At 43.7% G+C, this 23,135-nt stretch overlaps 1 protein-coding gene across 2 annotated transcripts in view; it reads right to left on the reverse strand.

The window, feature by feature from the left end:
- LRCH1 (leucine rich repeats and calponin homology domain containing 1) overlaps positions 1-3,482 on the reverse strand; it is a 102,437-nt gene extending 98,955 nt beyond the window's left edge. For both annotated transcript variants that reach the window (XM_072135225.1, XM_072135224.1), the window contains exon 1: positions 3,032-3,482. In XM_072135225.1, coding sequence (XP_071991326.1) covers positions 3,032-3,281 — 250 coding nt within the window. In that variant the 5' untranslated portion in view covers positions 3,282-3,482. The remainder of the gene's footprint in view (positions 1-3,031) is intronic.
- Between the last annotated feature and the right edge of the window lie 19,653 nt (positions 3,483-23,135).

A 23,135-nucleotide genomic window follows, 5' to 3' on the forward strand; every position in this document is an offset into this window, starting at 1 on the left:
GCATCATTTCCATCATTAATTAAATGCATTATTGATCCTGTTTCATTAACAGAGAGGAGACCAAGGAAATATTGATTGATAATGGAATCTAGGAATATGATATTAACTCTTAATGAATACAAATGCATGGCAGGGGTGGCCTAGTGATCCAGAGCATAGAGAACATTGCTATATACTCTACACTAAAAGGAAGTAATTCATAACTATAGACATGCAAGGACATTGCCATAGGATGCATTGTACAAGCAGACTATGCAACTCATGGATAAATCTGTTGGCAATGTTCTTATGCTATAGGGGCAGTCACAGAAAAAGTCAGATACAGTCACAAAAAAAGTCGCAAAAAAAAACATAAAAAGTCACAGCACATAGACTGGGGTGGGGTGGGATAGAGGATCGGGCCGGGCATGCCCCTTTCACCCCCTTGGTGTGGAGGTGGCATAAAGGGGATACTGTGAACCAGCTTTGGGATTATTTCATGGCTGTACAAGCCATGATAAATCTTCTCCAATGTTAAATAGGCTAAGGTGAGGAGTGAACTGAGGCGCAGAACTCACGTGAGAAAAGATGGCAGTGTGAAAGGGGCCTAAGTTGCCATAAGGTGCACAAAAACTGTGCCAAATAATTACAAGTCCCGCTTCAGAGTACACCATTAAAATTAAACGGTGTAAACTAAGTCAATTAATATTAGTTGTAAAATCTGAAGAGAAGGTCATAACTGAGCAAGATTTATCATCCATCGTCAAACACCGTAATAAATCTGTCACAGCATATGTTAGTCTAGTTTAATTCCATATAAACTTTCAGACACATTTAGTAAAACAATCCAACTGACCAAACTGCTAATGTGTTTCATAAAGGAGATGTGCTATTCAGCCTCTAGGTGAATTAAGTGCGTCTAAGGTACCAATAGTAGTATCAATAGCGATAATGAGAAGGTAACAATAGTGATAAATATATTAGTAGATAATGGAGTACGAGATCACAGGTAGGGAACTACATTGGCAGGTAACATGTTATAGAGCAGGAGGAGCGCAGCAGACTGGTATATAGTCCCTTTAACTTAGTACTGCATATATTTTGATCTGTGCTCTATGGAGTCCAATGGGTGGTCCTGTTAGTGACCTGTTAGTCACAAAATGTGCAAACAGCAATGAATGCTATACTGAATCTTTTCCCTAAAAACTACATATCAATCTGATCAGTTCAGGATACAATAGAAATGAATGTACAATGTGACAGTTTTATCTGTAAGTCTGTGTGGTCCTATCACAATCTGTTTTTCTCATGCAACACTTTCATTTTCTATTCCGCTACTTGGCAGATATATTAGAAAACATCCTAGAAACTTCAGACTGAGGGCCCAAATTAATTAGGGATCTGAAGTGGGTGCAAGTCCCATCCTGTGGGAGACACTTTTGGCATGAAAACACTGACATGTGGAGCAAAAGTTACTAGTGGCTACTAGATAAAACGGAGATGTGCTGCAGTGTATCCAATGTGTCATGTGTAATGAGCCAGAAAAGTGCAGTTGTGTATCGTAGCGAACTACAGTACAGAAGTTCATGAAAGACATGCATCCTCAGTCTGAATATGTAAAGAGCCTGGATGAAAAACATTTATTGCGCTATTTTTTCATGAAAATCAGAGGCATACTGCACATAAAGGAAAGCTAAAGGTCTCATATGACAATTTTTTAAATGTTGCCCAATTTCATGCCCAATTTTACTTTCATAAAAAGTAACTTCAGGTCACCAGCTGCATTCTGCCATTGGTATTCCATGCCATCCACTCTCTGCACTGGCACAGAATGGGTTATTACTATATAGTGATTCTAGTACATTATTCCACTATCATCGCAGACAGTGTGAGGCAGACTGCAGGGATCTGTCACTATACAAGTACCTGGGCACACTGGCATCGTGACTATTAATACATGGCATCAGATCTGTAAATACTGAACCCATAAAATACATACAGTATAGCAACATCAACCCACACACCATGCCAATGCATGTCATTAGATACAGTAGTGTATACCAGAGCTATAATAGAGGGTGCCTAAATGAAAACTGATTAATAACCCTATGTGGGGGTTTCTTCCAAGTCTATCCACTGCGACCGCTGATTGTAAATGACCTTAAAATACCATGTCCCCATACCATGCCAGGTCCCCCAGTGTACATGGGTATGACTGGTCCCCCAGAGTACATGGGTATGACTGGTCCCCCAGAGTACATGGGTATGACTGGTCCCCCAGAGTACATGGGTATGCCAGGTCCCCCAGTGTACATGGGTATGACTAGTCCCCCAGAGTACATGGGTATGCCAGGTCCCCCAGAGTACATGGGTATGACAGGTCCCCCAGAGTACATGGGTATGACTAGTCCCCCAGAGTACATGGGTATGCCAGGTCCCCCAGAGTACATGGGTATGACTAGTCCCCCAGAGTACATGGGTATGCCAGGTCCCCCAGAGTACATGGGTATGACTGGTCCCCCTGAGTACATGGGTATGCCAGGTCCCCCAGAGTACATGGGTATGCCAGGTCCCCCAGAGTACATGGGTATGACTGGTCCCCCAGTGTACATGGGTATGACTGGTCCCCCAGAGTACATGGGTATGCCAGGTCCCCCAGTGTACATTGGTATGCCAAGTCCCCCTGAGTATAACCACCGTAGCCATTGGTATGCAGGGTACGTATCCTTTTACCTTGTATATGGACAATTATTGACCTATGTAGGTGCTATAAACCCCCTCTGGTAGGTTGGCATCTGATAAACTTTAAGTGAGACATTTTTGCAGTGGAGGCGCAGCACCTGAATTCGGAGGAGCTGTATGTGGCAATTTGTATTATCCATTTCTCTGAAGATATAACTTGTCCTTCACAGTATGAGAAGTAATGGACATACAATGACCAAGGTGATGTCCTTCATAAGGTTGAGGGTAAATAGTGTGATATGGTACATGCCATCACCTCAGGCACCCCCTGTAGCCCCGGCACCCTGGCCAGCACCCAGCAGTTCCTTACCTGCCTGCACGGTGTCGGACAGATCATGGTTCCCTGAAGTCCTGGGGAATTCCTTCAGCTTCCTGGCACTGAGGTTGAGGATGCCGGAGCTGGCCGCCTCCTCCAGGGCTCTCTCCAGCCCGCGGTTGAGGGGCAGGCTGAGGCTGAAGTTAGTGACCCCGGTGACGGCGCTGTGCTGCTGCTGCTGCTGGAGCAGGGCGCTGACTGGGAGGCTGGAGAGCGGCTGAGCCTCACTGGCCAGCATTGCCATCTTCCCTGGTGCTGTGTCTATGTGCAGTAGGAGAGGCAGCAGCTGCAGCAGCAGCACCCAGCTCTTTCCTGTAGGTTTCCTGCCTTGTGGAGTGCGGAGGCAAAGGGCGCATGTCCTCCCCTGCTGTATATCCTGCACTGACGTACCAGCAATTCTTCCTCACAGGCAGCTTCCTGCCACACACAAAACTTCTCCTCCTGTAATAACTCCTCTCCCCTGCCAGGCAGCCCTCTGGCCCGGGTAATAACGTTGTCACTGTGTGCTGCCCACCTCATGGCCACTAGTTTTCCTGCACACAACCCTATCAGGGTATCAGGATCACCAGCACAGCCTCAAATGGATGGGGCTCATCCACAAACCACACTTGTGCCTATATGATAGTTGCTAAGTCTGCTGCCAAAGCACCAAACTCCCCAAAAATAGCACCAATAATAGTGCAAGAGGGAAAAGCAGCATTTATGAGCACTAAAGCCACGAGATGCTAGTGAGGATAAGATACTTAGGGGGAGATTTATCATAAATCTCTTAGATCAGTTCAGATCCAAGGATAGGACGGCACTCGCTGATACGATCCACAAACTTTATTTAGCAGACATGTGAGGACGCCGAGGTCCAAAAGGTAACAGGCTGTTTCGCGCTACTAGCAAACCTCCTTTTTGAGAACCCCAACAACAGAGGAAAACCCCAACAAGCGACACCATTTTGGGAAGGTATACCCCTTGGAGAATTTAGCAAGGTGCAATATGTGTATTTGATTGTAGGTAATTCAATTAGGCCCCAAAAAGGAAAAAGGTCAGAATGTTTCCGAAAAAAGTCACCTGTACCTCAAATTTTTGTAAGCTGCAAGGGATAAAAGATGAAACTACCCCTGAAAATGTGTAAAACTATTTCTCCTAAGTGAAGATTTCCCCACACATGCATATAAAATGTTGTATGGGTACACAGTAGGGCTCAGAAAGGAAAATGGGATGTTGGCCTTTAAGAAGCCAGATTTGACATACATCCTTTACATGTTTCAGGATGCATTTGGAGAGGCCTAGTGGTATAAAACAGAGGAGAACCCTAACAACTGACACCATTTTGGAAATACATCCCTTGGAGAATTTAGCTAGGTGTAATTTGTGTATTTACCCCTACGGGTGTTTGATACAATTATGCCCCAAAAAGGAAAAAGATTAAAATTTACCTGCAAAAAAGATCACTTTTAACCCATCTTTTTGCAAGCCACAAGGGATAAAAGAACTCCAAAAATGTGTTTTCTCCCTAGTATAGAATTGCCCCACCATGTGTGCATATAAAATGTTGTATGGATACACAGTAGGGCTCAGAAGGGAAAGAGGGGCGTTGTTTTACAGACATCCTTTACATGATGCATTTAGAGAGCCCTAGTGGTACAAAACAGAGGGGAACCCCAACAAGTGACACCATTTAGGAAAGCACACCCCTTAGAGAATTTAGCAAGGTGTGATATGTGTATTTGCCCATAAAGGTGTTTGCCTGTAAAGGAAAAAGAGGAATATTTTCCCCAAAAAGTCACAATTATCCCTAATTTTTTATAGCCATGTGGGATAAAAAATGTAGAAGTACCCCACCTGACACATATAATGTTGTATGGGCGCACAGTAGAGGGAAAGAGGGATGTTTGTCTTCTGGAAGCGAAATTTACCAAAAATATTTTACATGCATTTGAAGAGCCCTAGTGGTATAACCGGAAACGCACACCCCTTAGGGAATTTAGCAAGGTATAATATGTTTATTTGCCCATACAGGTGTATGATTCAATTAGGCCCTAAATAGAAAAAGGGTCCAAATTTTCCTATAAAGGTCACTTTTATCCCTAATTTTTGTAAGCCAGAAGGGATAAAAGAGTTCTGACAATACGGCTGAAACAACAGCTATTTTAGCGGGAAAAGCTCTTAAAGTGCATTCTTATAGGAAGGACTTACAGTATTTTTCGGACTATAAGGCGCACTGGAGTATAAAGCGCACCATCAATAAATGCCTGCTAAAATGTCTACGTTCATATATAAGGCACACTGGACAGGTGGCAGACCTGTGCACAGTTCAAGGCAGCTGTTGTCTGTAAGTGGGGTTCATATATAAAGCGCACTGGACTATAAGGCGTACCTTTGATTTCTGAGAAAATCAAAGGATTTTTGTGCGCCTTATAGTCCGAAAATTATTGTAATCGGAATCTTATTCTGTTGTACTGTATCTAGTAGAAATACCATGTGCAACAAGATGTACAAAAATGCAGTGTGAATGCTCCCCTAAACACTTTTATACCATTACCATTGATTCCTAAAGGTTGCCTCTTGCAGACCAGGCTAAATATGATATTTAGAAATATATTTTAGAAATATTTTTGTCAGAAATCTCTGCCTCTGCTTCCTATATCACGTCACGATTTTCTTAGCTCACAGCATTGTTTCAGACACTTCCTCACTTGCTATTTTTCCTGTGGTGGACTGTTCCGCTTTCTTCTCAGTATTATCCAGTATTTAATGGGACACTGCCCAAGATGCCTCTTCACCTGCAAAATGATTCTACAAAACACCTCCAGCCAAACGTGTAAATCAATAGGAAGCAAGACTCCACATGTCTAGTTGCTGTGTGCCTACCAGGAAATGTACACTTTTATCATTGCTTTCTTTTCATGATCTGCTTTTAGTTGTTTTAAACCATTCAGGAAAGATCCTGAGTGAAGCTCCAGCAAGCTTCATGAACCCTCTGTGCTGGTTAGGGCTCTCTCACATTGGCGTTGGTGCTGCGTGTGCACTGACAACGGATTTTCGTTTTGTCTCCATTTCCGCAAAAAAAGTGTGAAGGATTGACATTGCTTTGAAAACATTACACCCGATTTATTAGCCTCATCGGTGAAAAAAAAAAAGAAGTTTCATCAGTTTTTTTTGCGGATCTATACACTTCTATTGCCTTCTGTGATCCACAACAGTGAAAAAATAGTACACGTTTCATAATTTTTTCCACTGATAACAGTGGAAAAAGCCAATGTGAAAACACCAATAGAAATCAATGGCTTTGTGAGGAGGCATCCATGGAAATCACTGAACCACGGATGTGAAAAACAACGCCAAGGTGAGAGAGTCCTTATTGAGTGCTTTTGGGGTAATTTTTCAATATTTTCAATATTTTAACATGTGCTTTATGGAACATTTGGCTGAAATGAATACTGCGCTCTGTATCGCACCACAATATTATTCTTACTTTTCAGGAAAATAATCGAGCAAAAGGAAAGGAGTGTGGAACACATACAGACAGTCCCCGGGTTATGTACAAGGATAGGTTGTTAGTTTTGTTCTTAAGTTGAATTTGGATGTAAGTCGGAACTGTATATTTTATAATTGTAGCTCCAAAATTTTTTTGGTCTCTGTGACAATTGGATTTTAAAAATGTTGGATTGTCATAAGAACCAGGATTAACAATAATGCTTAGCTGGAGGCGGCACTTATGGGCTCATATGAAGCGTTGACCAACCTTGCTTACAGGGGAGGGACGGTACACGGGCCTCATTACACATCTAACATGGTGGCGACCGTAACAGTATGGAACAGAGTAGTGGACTATCGGGGGGATGAATCTGGGACTTAGTCTCCTGTTACCCCCTTGTGGTGTAACCCCTTCCTACCTGAGTTGAAATCTCTGCCAGACTTTGAGTTCTGGGCGTGCAAGGGGATTAAATCGGATTGGTTCTCTTAGATCTGGGATGTGTGAGTAACAGCCCAGACTGATTCGGTAGAGGAGGAGGGATAGCTCTGTATGTGTGAGGTGTGAATGAGTGAGTGAATGTGTGTTCTCAGACTTAGGGGGGGGGTGCCTCCTGTGGGGCAAATATCTTGCTGTTGTGACATCATTGGCTGATGCATTTATCCTATGTTAATATTTTCATGCTGATAACCAAATTTTCTTGAGGAAAAGGGTATGCACAGCTAAATGCCAAATATGCTCACACACGTTAATATGCAATAATCTTATACAAGAAAAGGAAGTGTGCTATATATGAGCCAAAAAGGTCATAAAAACAACAATCTTTATTTCTATCAAATACAGAGACAAAACACAGATACATATAAGTTCTAAACGCAATAAAAAATTTGAAATATGCACCCAACAAAAATTGAAACACTGAATCCACCACCCCTAGCCCTAGACATAAAACAATCTGGTAGTTGCAGGTCAATCGCAGGCAAACACAGTCAAATATTGTATAGGGTGTCACTGGTATGCAGCAGATCACCTTTTAGATAAATAGTCACATGAGCAAGTCTCAAGAGAGCTATAACAATTCAGTCAAATACTAAATATAACACATGATAACAGATGAAATTCTTATAAAAGGTGTAACCTATGCAAGTCCCAAGGGACCTGACCACATAGGCTGAGCATATAAACCAAGGACCAAGTGGATGATCAATAAAAAAAAGACTTGAAAAGGCAAGCAACTACCGTATTTTCCGGACTATAAGGCACACTTAAAAGCCTTGGATTTCCTTGGAAATCCAAAGTGCGCCTTATAGTCCGGTGCGCCCTATATGAGGGCAGCGGACCCTACTTACATAGGTCCCCGCTACCGGAGACAGCAGATCTCCAGCGGGAACTGCAGACCACACGGCACGAACAACTTCTGCCGCGTGGTCTGCAGTTCCCGCTGGAGATCTGCTATCTCCGGTAGCGGGGACCTATGTAAGTATGGTCCGCTGCCATCCTCCACCTCCCCCTCACCTTCCCCACTCACCTTCCCCGCGTCGCCGCGTCTCTTCTCGGCGTCGCGTCCTGTCGGGTCTCCGCTCCGCCCCCGGACCTCCGCCACGCCCCCGACCCTGCGCCTTATAGTCCGATGCGCCTTATATATATATAAAATTATTACATATATAAGGCGCATCGGACTGTTGCGCCTTATATTCCGGTGTGCCTAATGGCCCGGAAAATACGGTAATACAAACCCTGACTGGGGTGTTAGGCTTCCTTATGCATATCATGGTAATTTACATCCACCAGTAAAGGTGTCCAATATAGTGTTCTTAGGGGTAATCCCTAATTTAAGCATATGAAACTACACCATCCTGGTGCTGTCTCACCATCAGCTATACCTGTCTATAACATATGTCACAGTAATCCCGACAGCATGAATATGAATATAAATGGCGTAAGCTGCACATGTGGCCTCCACTTACTGTAGTAGTAAAACCTTACCTCCCAACCATCCCGGATGCTGCGGGACAGGGCTCGAAAATCGTGATTGCCCCGCTCAGTGGGAGGTTTGTGCAAGGACATCAATTCTGTAGGCATCCTCAATAAACTGATTACCGTGATTGAAGAGAGAGCTGGCAGCTCCCTGCACTATCACTGTTCCTCTGATTCGACTTTGTTTAGCAGAGCCAACAGGTGATACCATCATGTTTTAATACCATATGAGGGGGAGCTGCTGGGGGGTTTTAACACTGTATGAGGAGGACCTGAGGGCACAATATGAGAGAGGCTACAATGTGACAGGGAGCTGGGGGAACACAATGTGAGGGGGAAATTGAAGCACTGACTGATGTCACGTCTTTAGACTGCAGTTTTCTACTGCTTCCGTGCTACTTGTGGGAGCAGGTCCGGGTCTGTAGGGAGAGGGGAGATGCAGTTTATTACTGCTTCTACGCTCCTCACAGCATCATACTGAAGTAGTGCGATGCATAGAGGAGCAGAACTAGCACTGCATCCGGGTCTATATACTCAGTTGTCATTGAACTGCCTGGTCTAAAGGGGTTAGCCAGAGCTGCTGGGTGTAATCAGACCCAGTACAGCTCTGATCAGCATCACCAGTCACAGGTGGACGTTTCCCTTGTAAGAAATAAAAATGTAAAATTAAAAAAAACTCTGAAAATGTCCATCAGAGGTCTTTTATGACAAAGTAAAAATACTGATAGACAAAAAATATTCATAAATATTCATAGAAAAACATTTGCATTTCCCCATATAATTTAAAAAAAATCCCCCACTACACAATAAACATATCAAAACAACTGAAACAAAATAGGAAATTTATTAATAATGTTCATTTTGAGTTCATTTGAAAATCACAATAAATATAAACTATAAATTACAAAAAAGCCTTTTTACACTTTTAACACCAAATAAAGCTGAAAATGAAAAAAAATCTTTAAACTTTTATTACGTTTTAACTAGCTTTAAGGGGTTTATATGTACCATAGCTGACCCCCTCTTATTAACTGAGTACAATAGCCCCCCCTTAACAATTAATTTAGAGTTCAACAACCCAAGTTATTTGGGTGGGGCATTTTGTGGGGCAGACCTAATGTGTCCATTTAATTGGTTATAACTTTTGAACACTTTAATTTTTTTGTGACACGTTGTACTTCATGTTTTTAGTTGATATGTTTTTAATCTTTTTATTAAAAAATAAACAAAAATTTGAAGTAATTTTAGAAAATTTTCAAAATTCTGAATTATCTGCTTTTCAGATATTTTTACCATCCAACAACCGTATATATTCGAGTATATGCTGACCTGACTATAAGCCGAGGCCCCTAATTTTACCACCACAAAACTGGGAAAACCTATTGACTCAAGTATAAGCCAAGGGTGGGAGATGCATTGGTAACAGCCTCCCAATATATACCCAGCCAGCCCCCAGTAGTATATAGCCACCCCCCAGAAGTATACAGCCAGCCCCCTTTAGTATATAGCCAACCCCCTGAAGAATATAGCCAGCCAGCCCCCAGAAGGATACAGCCAGCCAGCCCCCTTTAGTAGCCAGCCAGCCCCAAGTTTGCCCAGCACTTAAAAAAAAATAAACTTACATACTCACCTTCGAGTGGTCCCGATGTTTGGTGCGGCACCCCGATGCTTGGTGTGGTTCCTCTTCTGTCTTCTCCACAATGTTCCAGTCCCCACGGCTTTTGTCTTCTGTCTGCTGTAACAGCTGGCAGAGACGTGGCCATGCACTCTGCCGGACGGCACACACCATGATGCGGCCGCTGATGACGCAATAGTATGCGCCGGCCGACAAAAGGAATCTTTTGTTTTTGCTTCACAGTCTTCCATGTGGCACAACAATTTTATTTTTTTGTCTATGGAGCCGTTTGAGGGCTTTTCTTTTGCGTGAAGTGTTGTACTTTATACCAGTTCCATTTTGTAACTGAAATGTGCTTTTGATTACTTTGTATTTATTTATATGTGGGACAAGATGGGTAAAAATCATAATATTTGGTCAGTTTTTTAATTTTTTTTTGTTACGTCCTTCAAGGTTTATTAATGATTTAATTTTATAGTACGGGTTGGATATTATGAATGCAGCAATATCATATATACACATTCCATCTTCAGAGACCACCTGATGTTCTGGAAAATGTAACAATCCAAAAATAAAACTGAGTTCACTTTTTCCCCTCAGGCATCAACTCAAATATTGTGACCCAAAAGGAGACAAGACATGTATTTTTACTTCAAAAAAGAAATGTAAAAGGAAAAAAAAATGTATCTGCCTACCTATCAACTACCTGCTGAAAACACCATGCTCCTTGTCTTTTTAGGGGCTTTGTTCCTAGGCATCCAACTCATGTGTCTAAATTCTTAAAAGGGTCATCCCACAAAAGAAAATTCTCAGATCTCAATCCCCTAGTGATGTTTACACAATAAAGATCATTTTAACCCCTTACAATTTTACTCAGTTTTATTGCTGTTTTAGCTCCTATCACTCCCTAGGCTGGTGAGTGTGAGATTCCAGGGTGTGGGCATGACCTCTCTATGGGACATTATGATCCATCTAGTTCTGTGAACGGACAGTGTGGTTAAATTATCAGTCTACAGGGTTTATATACATTTTTATTAAGCTTCTGAACATTGTACTAGTATCTGACACATAGAAAGTGAAATGAGATAAATGAGACGCCTATCACACACTATCAGCTCTGCTAGATATCTGTTCTCACAGATATGTACCTGCCTCCCCTTCCCCCCAGATAACTTATCTGCCTGTAGCTTGCAGCCTCTCTCACAGCACAATGTGCTGTTTGTTGGCAGGAAGTGAGTTAGTGTCTGTGAGCTCCATCTTGGACTGCAGGGGAAAAGGGCAAGAGTGTATGGAGCAGAGAGACAGAAATCTAAGCTGCACAGTGTCACACAGAAATCCAAGATGGTGTCCCTGACCTGAAGTCAGAAGTTACATGATTGTGTCTAGAGGCAACTGAAATTGTGTACACCATGACTGATAGAGACAGGTTAGACTTATATCTGTGAAATGCTGTATTTTTGTTAATAACAGTGAATTAGAGAATATGTTATTTTGTTATCCTCATTACATTTAAGAAACTTGTCTTTCTTTTTCTAAGAAAGTGGAGGGGTAGGAGTTATATAGAGGTAAGAACCATATATATATAGATAGATGCACACAAGTGACAGTATAAAAGTATTCATATGTATCCAAAAAAATACATCCATCATTTACAGAAAACAAGCATAAATGCAGGCCCTTGTGGGGCCACCGTATTCAAGCGGTGTATCCACCTTGCCTCTCTTTGAAGGACCCTCCTATCCCAATCCCCTCCTCTCACGGGATATGGGATTAAGTCGATTCCCATGAATTTCAGGACTGATGGTGTGCGTCCATGGGCCAGGTGCACATGAAGGGCAATTAGGGTATCCCTTTCATTTTCTATATCTCCTCAATGGTCCCCTATTCTCCTCCGGAACTCTTGAATTATTTTACCTATGTATTCCATGCCACATACACAGGTTGCTTTATAGATTACTCCCGGGAGGTGCAAGTGGTCTGTTAGGGGCAGTACTATTTGGGACTGCCCTTGTTAGGGCGGGAGCTATTGAAGGGGGATAGGGCTTTACATTTGCACCTGCCCGTACCCTCCAGAAAGTGGATCACCGAACCTATGGTCTTAAATTACATCCACTACAAGTGGGTATGAATTTCACTATAACAAAATAATCTGGTAAGACCTACCTTTCGATCGTCTATTCATGATAGGGTGGTTTTGGACATGTATAGTGAAGATACATTATATGAGATACGGATGTTTCATTAAACCCACAGCAAGTTTTTGCATTGTGAATATATTACTACTATTTTAAGTGTTTATTAATAAAATTTAGTTTTAAATGTACTCCAATTGTTGCTGACAAATAGAATTTAATATAGGAGGCAGTGACCCGCTATAGGTCATCTTGTGTTAATTTTTTGCTCCGAATACCCCTTTAATAGAAATGAACAGTCACATGCTCACAGCAAGGGCAAAAAAGTAAGTGAGTAACACCAAGATGAAATGCCTACCTTACCAAGATTTAAATACCGTATATATTAGTGTATAAGCTGACCAGAGTATAAGCTGAGGTACCTTATTTTACCTAAAAAAAACTGAGAAAACCTATTGATTTCAGTATAAGCCTAGAGTGGAAAATGAATGCCCAGCAGCCTCTCCCGACTAATGAGATGCAGAAGCCCACACTATTGAAATGTGCCAGGTAGCCCTCCCCCAGTAATAAAATGCCTCATGCAGTTCCTCGATAGAAAAATTCTACTATACTCACCCTCAAGCGCTTCTTTTCCATCTTGTCACCATGTGTATCAGAGCTGACACTTTTTGTGTGCGGGTTAGAGTTAATAGTGGGAATCCCTGCACTATATAGAAATATGTAAGGCTTGGAAGTCCCGTCTGCCAAACGACCACAATGGAACTTTCATAGTTAATACAGTTCTGGCGCGGCTGTTCGGGAGATTGGACATCCAAGCATTATATCTAATATTTAAAGCTGCACCGTCGGGTTTACAAGTTCTGCACAGCTGCTCCCTCAGGGACTGTGCTTTCCAAATTACACTGCTTTTGCAGTTAGGAGCTAAGCTGTGATTGGTTGCTATTTTGCCACAGGTCATTAATATGAGCTTTCATTGGTTACTATAGGCAATGGGTATAAGACAGCTTATGTGTGAGGTAATATGGTCAGAGATAGAGAGAGACATACAGAGAAAGACAGAGGGAGACAGACAGAGAGACAAAGACAGACAGTCAGACAGACACACAAAAAGCGACAGAGACAGCCAGAGAGAGAGAGACAATTAAAGAGAGACATATAAAGACAAACCAGGAGAGTCAGAGAGATACAAATAAAGAGAGAATAAGACAGTTAAAGAGAGACAGACACGGTTAGACAGAGACAGTCAGAGAAAGACTAATAGAGAGAGACAGTCAGAGAAAGACAAATAGAGACAGGAAAGATATAGAAAGACAAAGAGAGAGAGAAAATCAGAGAAAGAGAGGGAGAGAGACAGGGAGAAATAGATATAGATAGATACCTAGATATAATAGCGATTCTATTTTGGTAAAGCAAAGAGCCATTATTTACCATCCTGGGCAATGCCGGGAGCTACAACTATATGAGATTATTGTTTTCATATACTCAGGTATCTGTAGTATACTGTATATAGTAGTCACAGGCATTTAAATATTTTGAATGATGAGGTTCAGGACTTCAAATTTAACATCATATGTGTAGCCTTCATAGCTTAGACATGATGTTAAAAAACTCCAGTCTGCTCCACTCACTTATTGCTGGCCAGTCCATCTCCAGAGCCCTCCTGATAGTCCAGAATGTCTTTTTGACTGGAATCAGGTAGAATTGTGTGACCCAGAAAAGGACACATGATATTAGTCTTCCATTTTCATTTCTAGCACAGAAAAGGTTCTAGGAAAAAGAAAAGTGTAGAGACATGGAGGGAAGGTGGTTTGGAAGGCCTGACAATCTGACATGCACATATCCTCCAGCACTTCCTTATCCTCGCTCCACAACCCAGAGTTCAAAAAGTAGCACAATCCTTTTTTTCAATTCCAGGGAAATACACCTGTTTATCAAAAGCATGTTGCCAGTCGTTTTCCTTCTTAAAAGAAATAACCTGTTCCTTGCTTACAGTGAGAGCAAAAAAAAGGCGTGCAACGCCAATACAAAAACCCTACCATAACATGATTTAACCCCTTATCACCGACACTAGTTTTCAGCTTAATGACCAGACTCGATTTTTCAAATCTGTGGAATACTTTAACATATCCAGGTGATTTTGAGAATGTTTTCTCGTGACACATTGTACTTCATGTTAGTTGTAAAATTTAAGTGATAAGTTTTGCGTTTCGGTCTGAAAAAAAGTGAAAATCTGGCAAAAGTTCGTAAAAATTCTTCATTTTCCAAGTTTATAATGTTCTGCTTTCTAGACAGGAAGTAAAACTACCCAAAAAGCTTGATATGTCTGCTTTATGCTGAGATGATATTTTATGCATCCTGTCATTTTTCTAGGATGTTATGAGGCGCAGAACTTTAGGTGCGATTTTTCTCATTTTCATGAAAATCCCCAAAACTCACATTTTGAGGTACAACTCAGCTTCCAAGTGACTTTGAAATAATAGTTAAACCCCATAAATTACCCCACTATAGAACTTCAGCCCTCAACGTATGTAAAACAACTTCTATTAAAGGGGTATTCCGGGAATATGAACGTCTGACACAAAAACCCATGATGATATAAATAAATGAATACAACAAAACTCAATGTCATTAGTCACAAAACGGCCATAAATTTTGATTTACAAAATTTATGGCCTCTCTAAAGTAGGTGGAGTTATCACTAAGATGGCCGCCACTGGAAACTACAAGTTCCATGATCCTTTAGTTCTCAGTAACTCCTCCTACCACTTATGCTCTGCTCCCAGTGATGATGTAACAGGTTTTCTTGATCTGTTACCATAGTAATGATGTGTAACTGCCATCACCACAACACTGGCCATACTGGATGCACTGCAACCAACCGACTACAGCCAAAAAAGTGGTGATCACATGACCCTGCCCAGGCAGGTGCAGGACATGTGATGTGGACATGTGACCAGCAGCCATCTTCTGTCCTGCAACGGACCGCACGGAGGAAATTAACGGACTGATTAAAGGGCCAGTAGCATTTTAATTCCTCATTACAGTCTATGTCACCAGCATTTTCTGCTAAGGGGAGCAAAATTTTAAATAACAACTAATTACACATTAGCTTATATTTTAAGTGCCCACTTGTATATGAATTATGCCGATTCCTGGAATACCCCTTTAAGTCTATTAACCCTTTGAGTGTTTCACCTGCGATTTAGAAACTTTTGAATTTTTTGGGGAAATACATTAATTTATGCGAAAACTGACCTGATGGTCCAAAAATTTGACAATCCACAAATAAATGGCGCCAATACGAAAACCAAACCATAGCATGATTGAAAGATTTACATACACATAAATATTTTGGATCATCAGGCTTAGGACTTCAAATTTAACATCATATATGTAGCCTTCATAGCTCACACATGGGGGCACATTTACTTACCCGGACCAGTCGCGATCCAGCGGAGGGTTCTCCGGTGCTGCTTCGGGTTCCGCTGGGATTCGCTAAGGTCCGTGCGCCGATATTCACCAGGTGTCGCTGCTGCGCCGAGGTCCGCCGGAGTTCACCTGCTTTTTTCTGGTGTATGATTTTGCGACACAAATGGCTTTTTAAATTCCGTGTTTTTTCAGAATCCTTCGGGTTGGCCGGTGACCACGCCCCCGATTTCTGTCGAGTGAAAGTCGGCGCCAAAAATCGATCGCGTGCGCCACAATCCAGTGAACGACAGCGCAAAGTGGAAATATTCGGGAAAAACCCGTCGGATTCGCGGCTGCGGACCCTTAGTAAATGTGCCCCATGATGTTAAAAGATCCAGCCTCCTCCATACCCTTAGAGCTGGCCATTCCATCTCCAGAGCCCACCTGAAAAATTTGACAATCCACAAATAAATAGAAAAAGTTCTCTTTTTTCCATGCATGAGGTAAAATACTGTGACCCAGAAAAGGATACAAGAAATGTGTCTTTCATTTCCAAGACACAAAAGAGATGCTAGGAAAAAAGAATGTGTAGACACAGGAAGGACAAAAATGTATCTGCCTACCTGTAAAACATCTGATGGTTTGGAAGGCCTGATCCTCCGACATGCCGTGATCCTCCAACACGCAATTGTCCTCGCTCCACATTCCAATGGGTGTAGAAAAAGCGACCATCCGTCCTGTTTGTTCAGGGGTAGTCCTCCTGGGCAAGCAATGTGTGTTGCCAATCCTCTTCATTCTTAAAAATTATAACCTGTGCCTTGCATACAGTGAGAGCAAGAATCAGGTGTGCAACACCAATACGAAAACCCTACTGTAAAATGATTTAAAGATTTACATGCATGTAAATATTTTGGATCATCAGGCGTAGGACTTCAAATTTAACATGCTATATATGATGTTAAAAGATCCAGCCTCCTCCATCCCATTACAGCTGGCCATTCCAGAGCCTGCCTGATAGTCCAAAAATTTGACAATCCACAAATAAATAGAAAAAAAATCTTTTTTCCAGGCATCAGGTAAAATACTGTGACCCGAAAAGGACACATGAAATGTGTCTTTCATTTCTGAGACACATAAGACATAACAGGAATAAAGAATGTGTAAAGACATGGAGGAAAAGAATGTATCTGCCTACCTGTAAACCATCTGATGGTTTGGAAGGCCTGACAGTCTGACCTGCCATGATCCTCTGCCATGATCCTCCGCACTTCTCCTCACTCCATGTTCCAATGGGTGCAGAAAAAGCCTTGATCCTTTCTGATTGTTCGGTGGTAGTCCTCCTGGGCTTCCAATGTGTGCTGCCAATCCTCTTCATTCTTAACAAATAAAATCTGTTCCTTGCTTACAGTGAGAGCAAGAAGCTGGTGTGCAACACCAATACGAAAAAAATTACCATATCATGATTTAAAGATTTATATGCATGTAAATATTTTGGTTCATGAGGCTTAGGACTAGAGATGAGCGAACATACTCGTCTGAGCTTGATGCTCGTTCGAGCATTAGCGTACTCGAAACGGCTCGTTGCACGGACGAATACTTCGCATCATTCTCTGTCTGGATGCCGCTAGGGAGAGAGCGGCTGCTGGTCAGGGAAAGCGTTAGGGTGTTCTATTAGAATAGTGTTAGGCAGGAGTGATTCTACAAGAACCCAACAGCCCTTCTTAGGGCAAAAAAAAAATTTTATTTTACTTTTTGTGGTTTGCCTGTGGCTGGGCTTGCTGCCATTAGTAGTGCAGCTAGTACCATATTGTGAGTAATTTGCAGGGAGACTTGCTACCGTTGTGTTTAGCTCTTAGTGATACACATATCCACCTTAAACACACGAAGTGGGACTATTTATTAGAGGTTTGATTTAAATTAGGCACAGTCTGCTGATTTGTTTTTTTTTACGTTTATTTCTTTTTATAACTCAAAGTAATCTGGCAAAGCAGTGTGCTTTCAATGTAGGCTAGAAAATAGCCATAGGAGAACCCCAACGGCTTATTTAGGCCTACAATAGCGTTATATTTTACTTTTTTTGGTTTGCTTGTGGCTGGGCTTGCTGCTACTAGTAGTGCAGCTAGTACCATATTGTGAGGAATTTGCTGGGAGACTTGCGACCATTGTGTTTAGCTCTTAGTGACACACATATCCACCTCAAACACCGAAGTGGGAAAATTTATTAGGGGTTTGATTTCAATTAGGCACAGTCTTCTGATTTATTTTTTTTTACGTTTATTTCTTTTTATAACTCAAAGTAATCTGGCAAAGCAGTGTGCTTTCAGTGTAGGCTAGAAAATAGCCATAGGAGAACCCCAACGGCTTACTTAGGCCTACAATAACCTTATATTTTACTTTTTTTTTTGTTTGCTTGTGGCTGGGCTTGCTGGCAGTAGTAGTGCAGCTAGTACCATATTGTGAGGATTTTGCAGGGAGACTTGCGACCGTTGTGTTTAGCTCTTAGTGACACACATATCCACCTCAAACACCGAAGTGGGACAAATATTAGGGGTTTGATTTGAATTAGGCACAGTCTTCTGATTTATTTTTTTTTACGTTTATTTCTTTTTATAACTCAAAGTCATCAGGCACAGCACAAAATCCAGTTGTGTGCTGTCAGTGTAGGTTAGAAACTAGCCATAGCAATAGGATAGCATCGTTTTGTTAAAAAAAAAAAAAACACAAAAAAAAATAATTTAAAGTTTACACTTTAATTTGGAAAATGTTTAACCTGAGGGCTAGGGGTAGAGGACGAGGGCGTGGACGTGGGCGTCCAACTACTGCAGGGGTCAGAGGCCGTGGTCCTGGGCGGGGTGAGACACCACCTGCTGATGAGGGAGCAGGGGAATGCCGCAGAGCTACACTCCCTAGGTTCATCATGTCTCAAGTTACTGGGACTCGTGGTAGAGCACTGTTGAAGCCAGAACAATGCGAAGAGGTGATGTCGTGGATTGCGGACAATGCTTCTAGCCATTTGTCCACCAGTCAGTCTTCCACGCAGTCCACCCATGTCACCGAAATCAGCACTCCTCCAGCTCCTCCACCTCAGCCTCCTTCCCCCCAGTCTGCCCCCTCCCAGCAAAATTTGGCATTTGAACCGGCATACTCTGAGAAACTGTTTTCTGGACCCTTCCCACAGTCACAAACCACTTGTCCGGTTGCTGCTGAGCTATTTTCCAATGCCCAGGTTTTCCACTGGTCGCAGTCTGTGGGTGATGAGGACATTATTGACGTAGTGGAAGAAGTGTGTAAAGAGGTGGCGGACGATGAGGAGACACGGTTGTCAGACAGTGGTGAAGTTGTTGTCAGGGCAGGAAGTCCGAGGGGGGAGCAGACTGAGGGATCGGAGGATGATGAGGTGACAGACCCAAGCTGGGTTGATAGGCCGGGTGAACACAGTGCTTCTGAGACGGAGGCGAGTCCTATAGCAGAACAGGTTGGAAGAGGCAGTGGTGGGGCCAGACGGAGAGGCAGGGCCAGAGCTGGTGCATCAGCCCCAAATGTTGCCCGTAGTCAAGCTCCCGTGGCGAGGGCTAGATTTTCAGAAGTCTGGAGGTTCTTTAAAGAAACACCGGATGACCGACGGACTGTGGTGTGCAACCTGTGCCAAACCAGGATCAGCAGGGGTTCCACCACTACTAGCTTAACTAGCACCAGTATGCGCAGGCATATGAATGCTAAACACCCCACTCAATGGCACCAAGCCCGTTCACCTCCGGCCGGGCACACCACTGCTCCTTCCCCTGTGTCATCTGCTAGTCAGCCCCCTGCCCAGGACCACGGCCCAAACACCTCCCGTGCGAAAACCCCATCTTTGCCTCCACGATCCTCCACAGCATCCACCAGCGTTCAGCTCTCCATACCCCAGATGCTGGAGCGCAAGAGGAAGTATAGTGCAACGCACCCACACGCCCAAGCCCTCAACGTCTACATCTCCAAACTGCTTAGCCTGGAGATGCTGCCGTATAGGCTGGTAGAGACCAAGGCCTTTCGAAACCTCATGGCGGCAGCCGCCCCTCGGTATTCGGTCCCCAGCCGCCACTACTTTTCCCGATGTGCCGTCCCAGCCCTGCACAAGCACGTGTCAGAGAACATCATTCGTGCCACTATATATCGCTGCCGGCACATTGGGTTAACTTGGTGGAGGCTGGGACCGAGTCTGACCCTGGGGCTGGTCATATACTGCCGACGCCGAGGATTGCGGGGCCTACCTCGGTCCAGGTCTCAAAGGCCTACTATGCCTCCTCCTCCTCCCACCCCTCCTCCACCTCCTCCTCCGAATTACCATCCGTGGGCATGGCGCCATCAGTCGGTAGCTCTAGGCACAGCAGCAGTGCCATCGCTAAGCGACAGCAGGTGGTGCTCAAACTGCTGAGCCTAGGCGATAAAAGGCACACCGCCCAAGAGCTATTACAGGGCATCACGGCGCACACCGATCTGTGGCTGGCACCGCTGAACCTGAAGCCAGGCATGGTTGTGTGTGACAACGGTCGTAACCTGGTGGCGGCTCTGCAACTCGGCAGACTGACACATGTGCCATGCCTGGCCCATGTGTTAAATCTCATAGTTCAGCGTTTCCTCAAGACATACCCCAATCTGTCTGATTTGCTCACGAAGGTGCGCCACATCTGTGCGCATTTCAGGAAGTCCAGCACAGATGCTTCCACTCTCAGGGCAGCGCAGCGCCGCCTCCAACTGCCCGCTCACCGACTGTTGTGTGACGTGCCCACGAGGTGGAATTCAACTTAACCATGTTATCCATAGTTTACCAGCAGCGCAGAGCGATTGTAGACTGCCAGATGTCAACTTCCACCAGAACTGGTAGTCAGGTCAGTCAGCTTCCTTAAGTCTACAATGAGGAGTGGACGTGGATGTCTGATATCTGTCAGGTGCTGAGTAACTTTGAGGAGTCAACACAGATGGTCAGTGGCGATGCCGCCATCATCAGCCTCACCATCCCGCTGCTTGGCCTGTTGAAAAACTCTCTGGTCAGCATGAAGTCGGAAGCTTTGCGCTCGTCACAAGAGACGGGGGAAGAAGATTCCCTTGTTGATAGCCAAAGCACCCTTAGGTCTGTTTCTCAGTGCATATCGGAGGAGGTGGAGGAGGAGGAGGAGGAAGAGGAGGAGAATGTTGGCGAGACAGAAGAGGGGACCATTGTTCAGTCCTTCACTGTTCAGCGTGTATGGGCAGAAGAAGAGGAGTTGGAGAAGTTGGAGGAGGAGGAAAGGGACAGTCAGGCCAGTGAGGGGAGTGAATTCTTGCGCGTTGGCAGAGTAGGGCAGAGTAGGGCAGAGTAGGGCTGATCTTTACAGAAAGATGGTCAGGGAGTACGTAGCTGACCATACCATCGTCCTAAATGATCACACAGCTCCCTACAACTACTGGGTTTCAAAGCTGGACATGTGGCATGAACTGGCGCTGTATGCCTTGGAGGTTCTTGCCTGCCCTGCCGCTAGCGTGTTGTCCGAGCGGGTTTTCAGTGCAGCTGGTGGCATCATCACCGATAAGCGTACACGCCTGTCGACTGACAGCGCTGACAGGCTGACGCTTATCAAGATGAATAAATCCTGGATTTCTCCGGATTTTCATTCTCCACCAGGTGAAAGAAGCTCAACCTGAATAATGTATGCACTCCTTCTCCTCATTGTCCTCCTCCTCCTCCTCTTTGTACACTAAAGCAGAGGAAACTGGCTATTTTTTGCCAGGGCCAACTGGCTCTAGCTATAGTACTCTATGTATTTAATTTTTCTGGAGGGCCACCTCTGTTCTCTGTTCTCTGTCCTCTGTTTTAAACAATTTTTGGGAGTGCCACATACAGGCCCTCAATCTATTTAATTTTTCTGGAGGACCACCTACCTGCTCCTCTGGTTTGAAAACTTTTTTGGACTGCCACATACAGGCACTCAATTTATTTAATTTTTCTGGAGGACCACCTACCTGCTCCTCTGGTTTGAAAGCTTTTTTGGACTGCCACATACAGGCACTATCCAAATTAAATTTTCTCCATAGCAGCCTCCACACGTCGTCTTTTTAGCTGCCTCCACACGTTGTCTCCATTGCTACCTCCACACGTCATCGCCATAGCTGCCTCCAAAAGTCGTCCATATAGCTGCCTCCATACATGGTCCCCTTATCAAACGAACTGTGTCAGGTAGAATTTTGGGTTGTTTTCATGGCTTCCACATCAAACTTGTTAACTTTGTCGCCACCCTGCTGTGTAATCCACAAAATATACTGGCAAACTTTTATCATTTACCGATATTATTTCAGCGCTTCTTGCGCATCTGTTTACATTCCCCTCACCCGCCATAACCCAAACTTATAAGAACACTACTACACTTGATCTTATACAAAAGGTTCTTAGAAGTGCTGTTTGGGGAGTAGCCTACAGACAGGGGCTTGGATTGGCGAAAGCTCGCCTGGCAGCAGAGCGCCAGCTCCATCCCAAGATCCAACTGACATAGTTTTAACTGCAGCACTTTTAATCTACTACTAGTTCACTGCCTCCATACATCGTCCCCTTATCAAACGAGCTGTTTCAGGCAGAATTTTCGGGTGTTTCACCAGATACATGATGGAACTCGGCCCATCTGTCACCGCCATGCTGGAGACCTGAAGTTGCAATCATAGCAGCGCAATATGAATGCCCCATACTGTCGCTCTTAATCATGGAACCTTTCCGACAAAACAATTAAAAATAGAACCGCTATCCTATTCCATTATTCCTAGATGAAATATTCAAACGACCCGGCCTGCTTTGAAAATTATAATTTTTTCAAAGTAAACGCTTCTGGCCCCCAGGCCCATTTGGGGTGGGGAGGACCCGAGAGACAGGGGCTTGGACAGGCGAAAGCTCGGCTGGCAGTGGACTGCCAGATCCATCCCAAGATTAGATCCATGCATGCTGCCCCTGCTGTTTCCTGTCCATTTTGCCTCCACGATCCTCCACAGCGTCCACCAATGTCTCCATGCGCAACTTTCAACTCTCTATACCCCAGATGCTGGAGCACGAGAGGATATGCAGCACATCATCCCCTTATCAAACGAGCTGTGTCAGGCAGAATTTTCAGGTGTTTCACCAGATACATAGTGGAACTCGGCCCATCTGTCACCGCCATGCTGGAGACCTGAAGTTGCAATCGTAGCAGCGCAATATGAATGCCCCATACTGTCGCTCTTAATCATGGAAGTCGTCTCAATGGCTGCCTCCACATGTCGTCCCCTTATCAAAGGAGCTGTGTCAGGCTCATTTTTCGGGTGTTTCACCAGATACGTTATGGAACTTGGTCACTATGTCGTGAATACCAATCAGACAACCCAGTTCCTGTATAGATCCTAACACCAAGACAACAACAACAATACCAATAAAGGCATATAGGGCAAAAAGTCAATACCCAACATAGACCAAACACCGTACGTTGGGAATAAAATATCAACAATCTTTATTATAAGCTA

The sequence above is a fragment of the Engystomops pustulosus genome, chromosome 2 (assembly GCF_040894005.1).
Source record: "Engystomops pustulosus chromosome 2, aEngPut4.maternal, whole genome shotgun sequence".
In the NCBI taxonomy this organism is placed as follows: domain Eukaryota; kingdom Metazoa; phylum Chordata; class Amphibia; order Anura; family Leptodactylidae; genus Engystomops; species Engystomops pustulosus.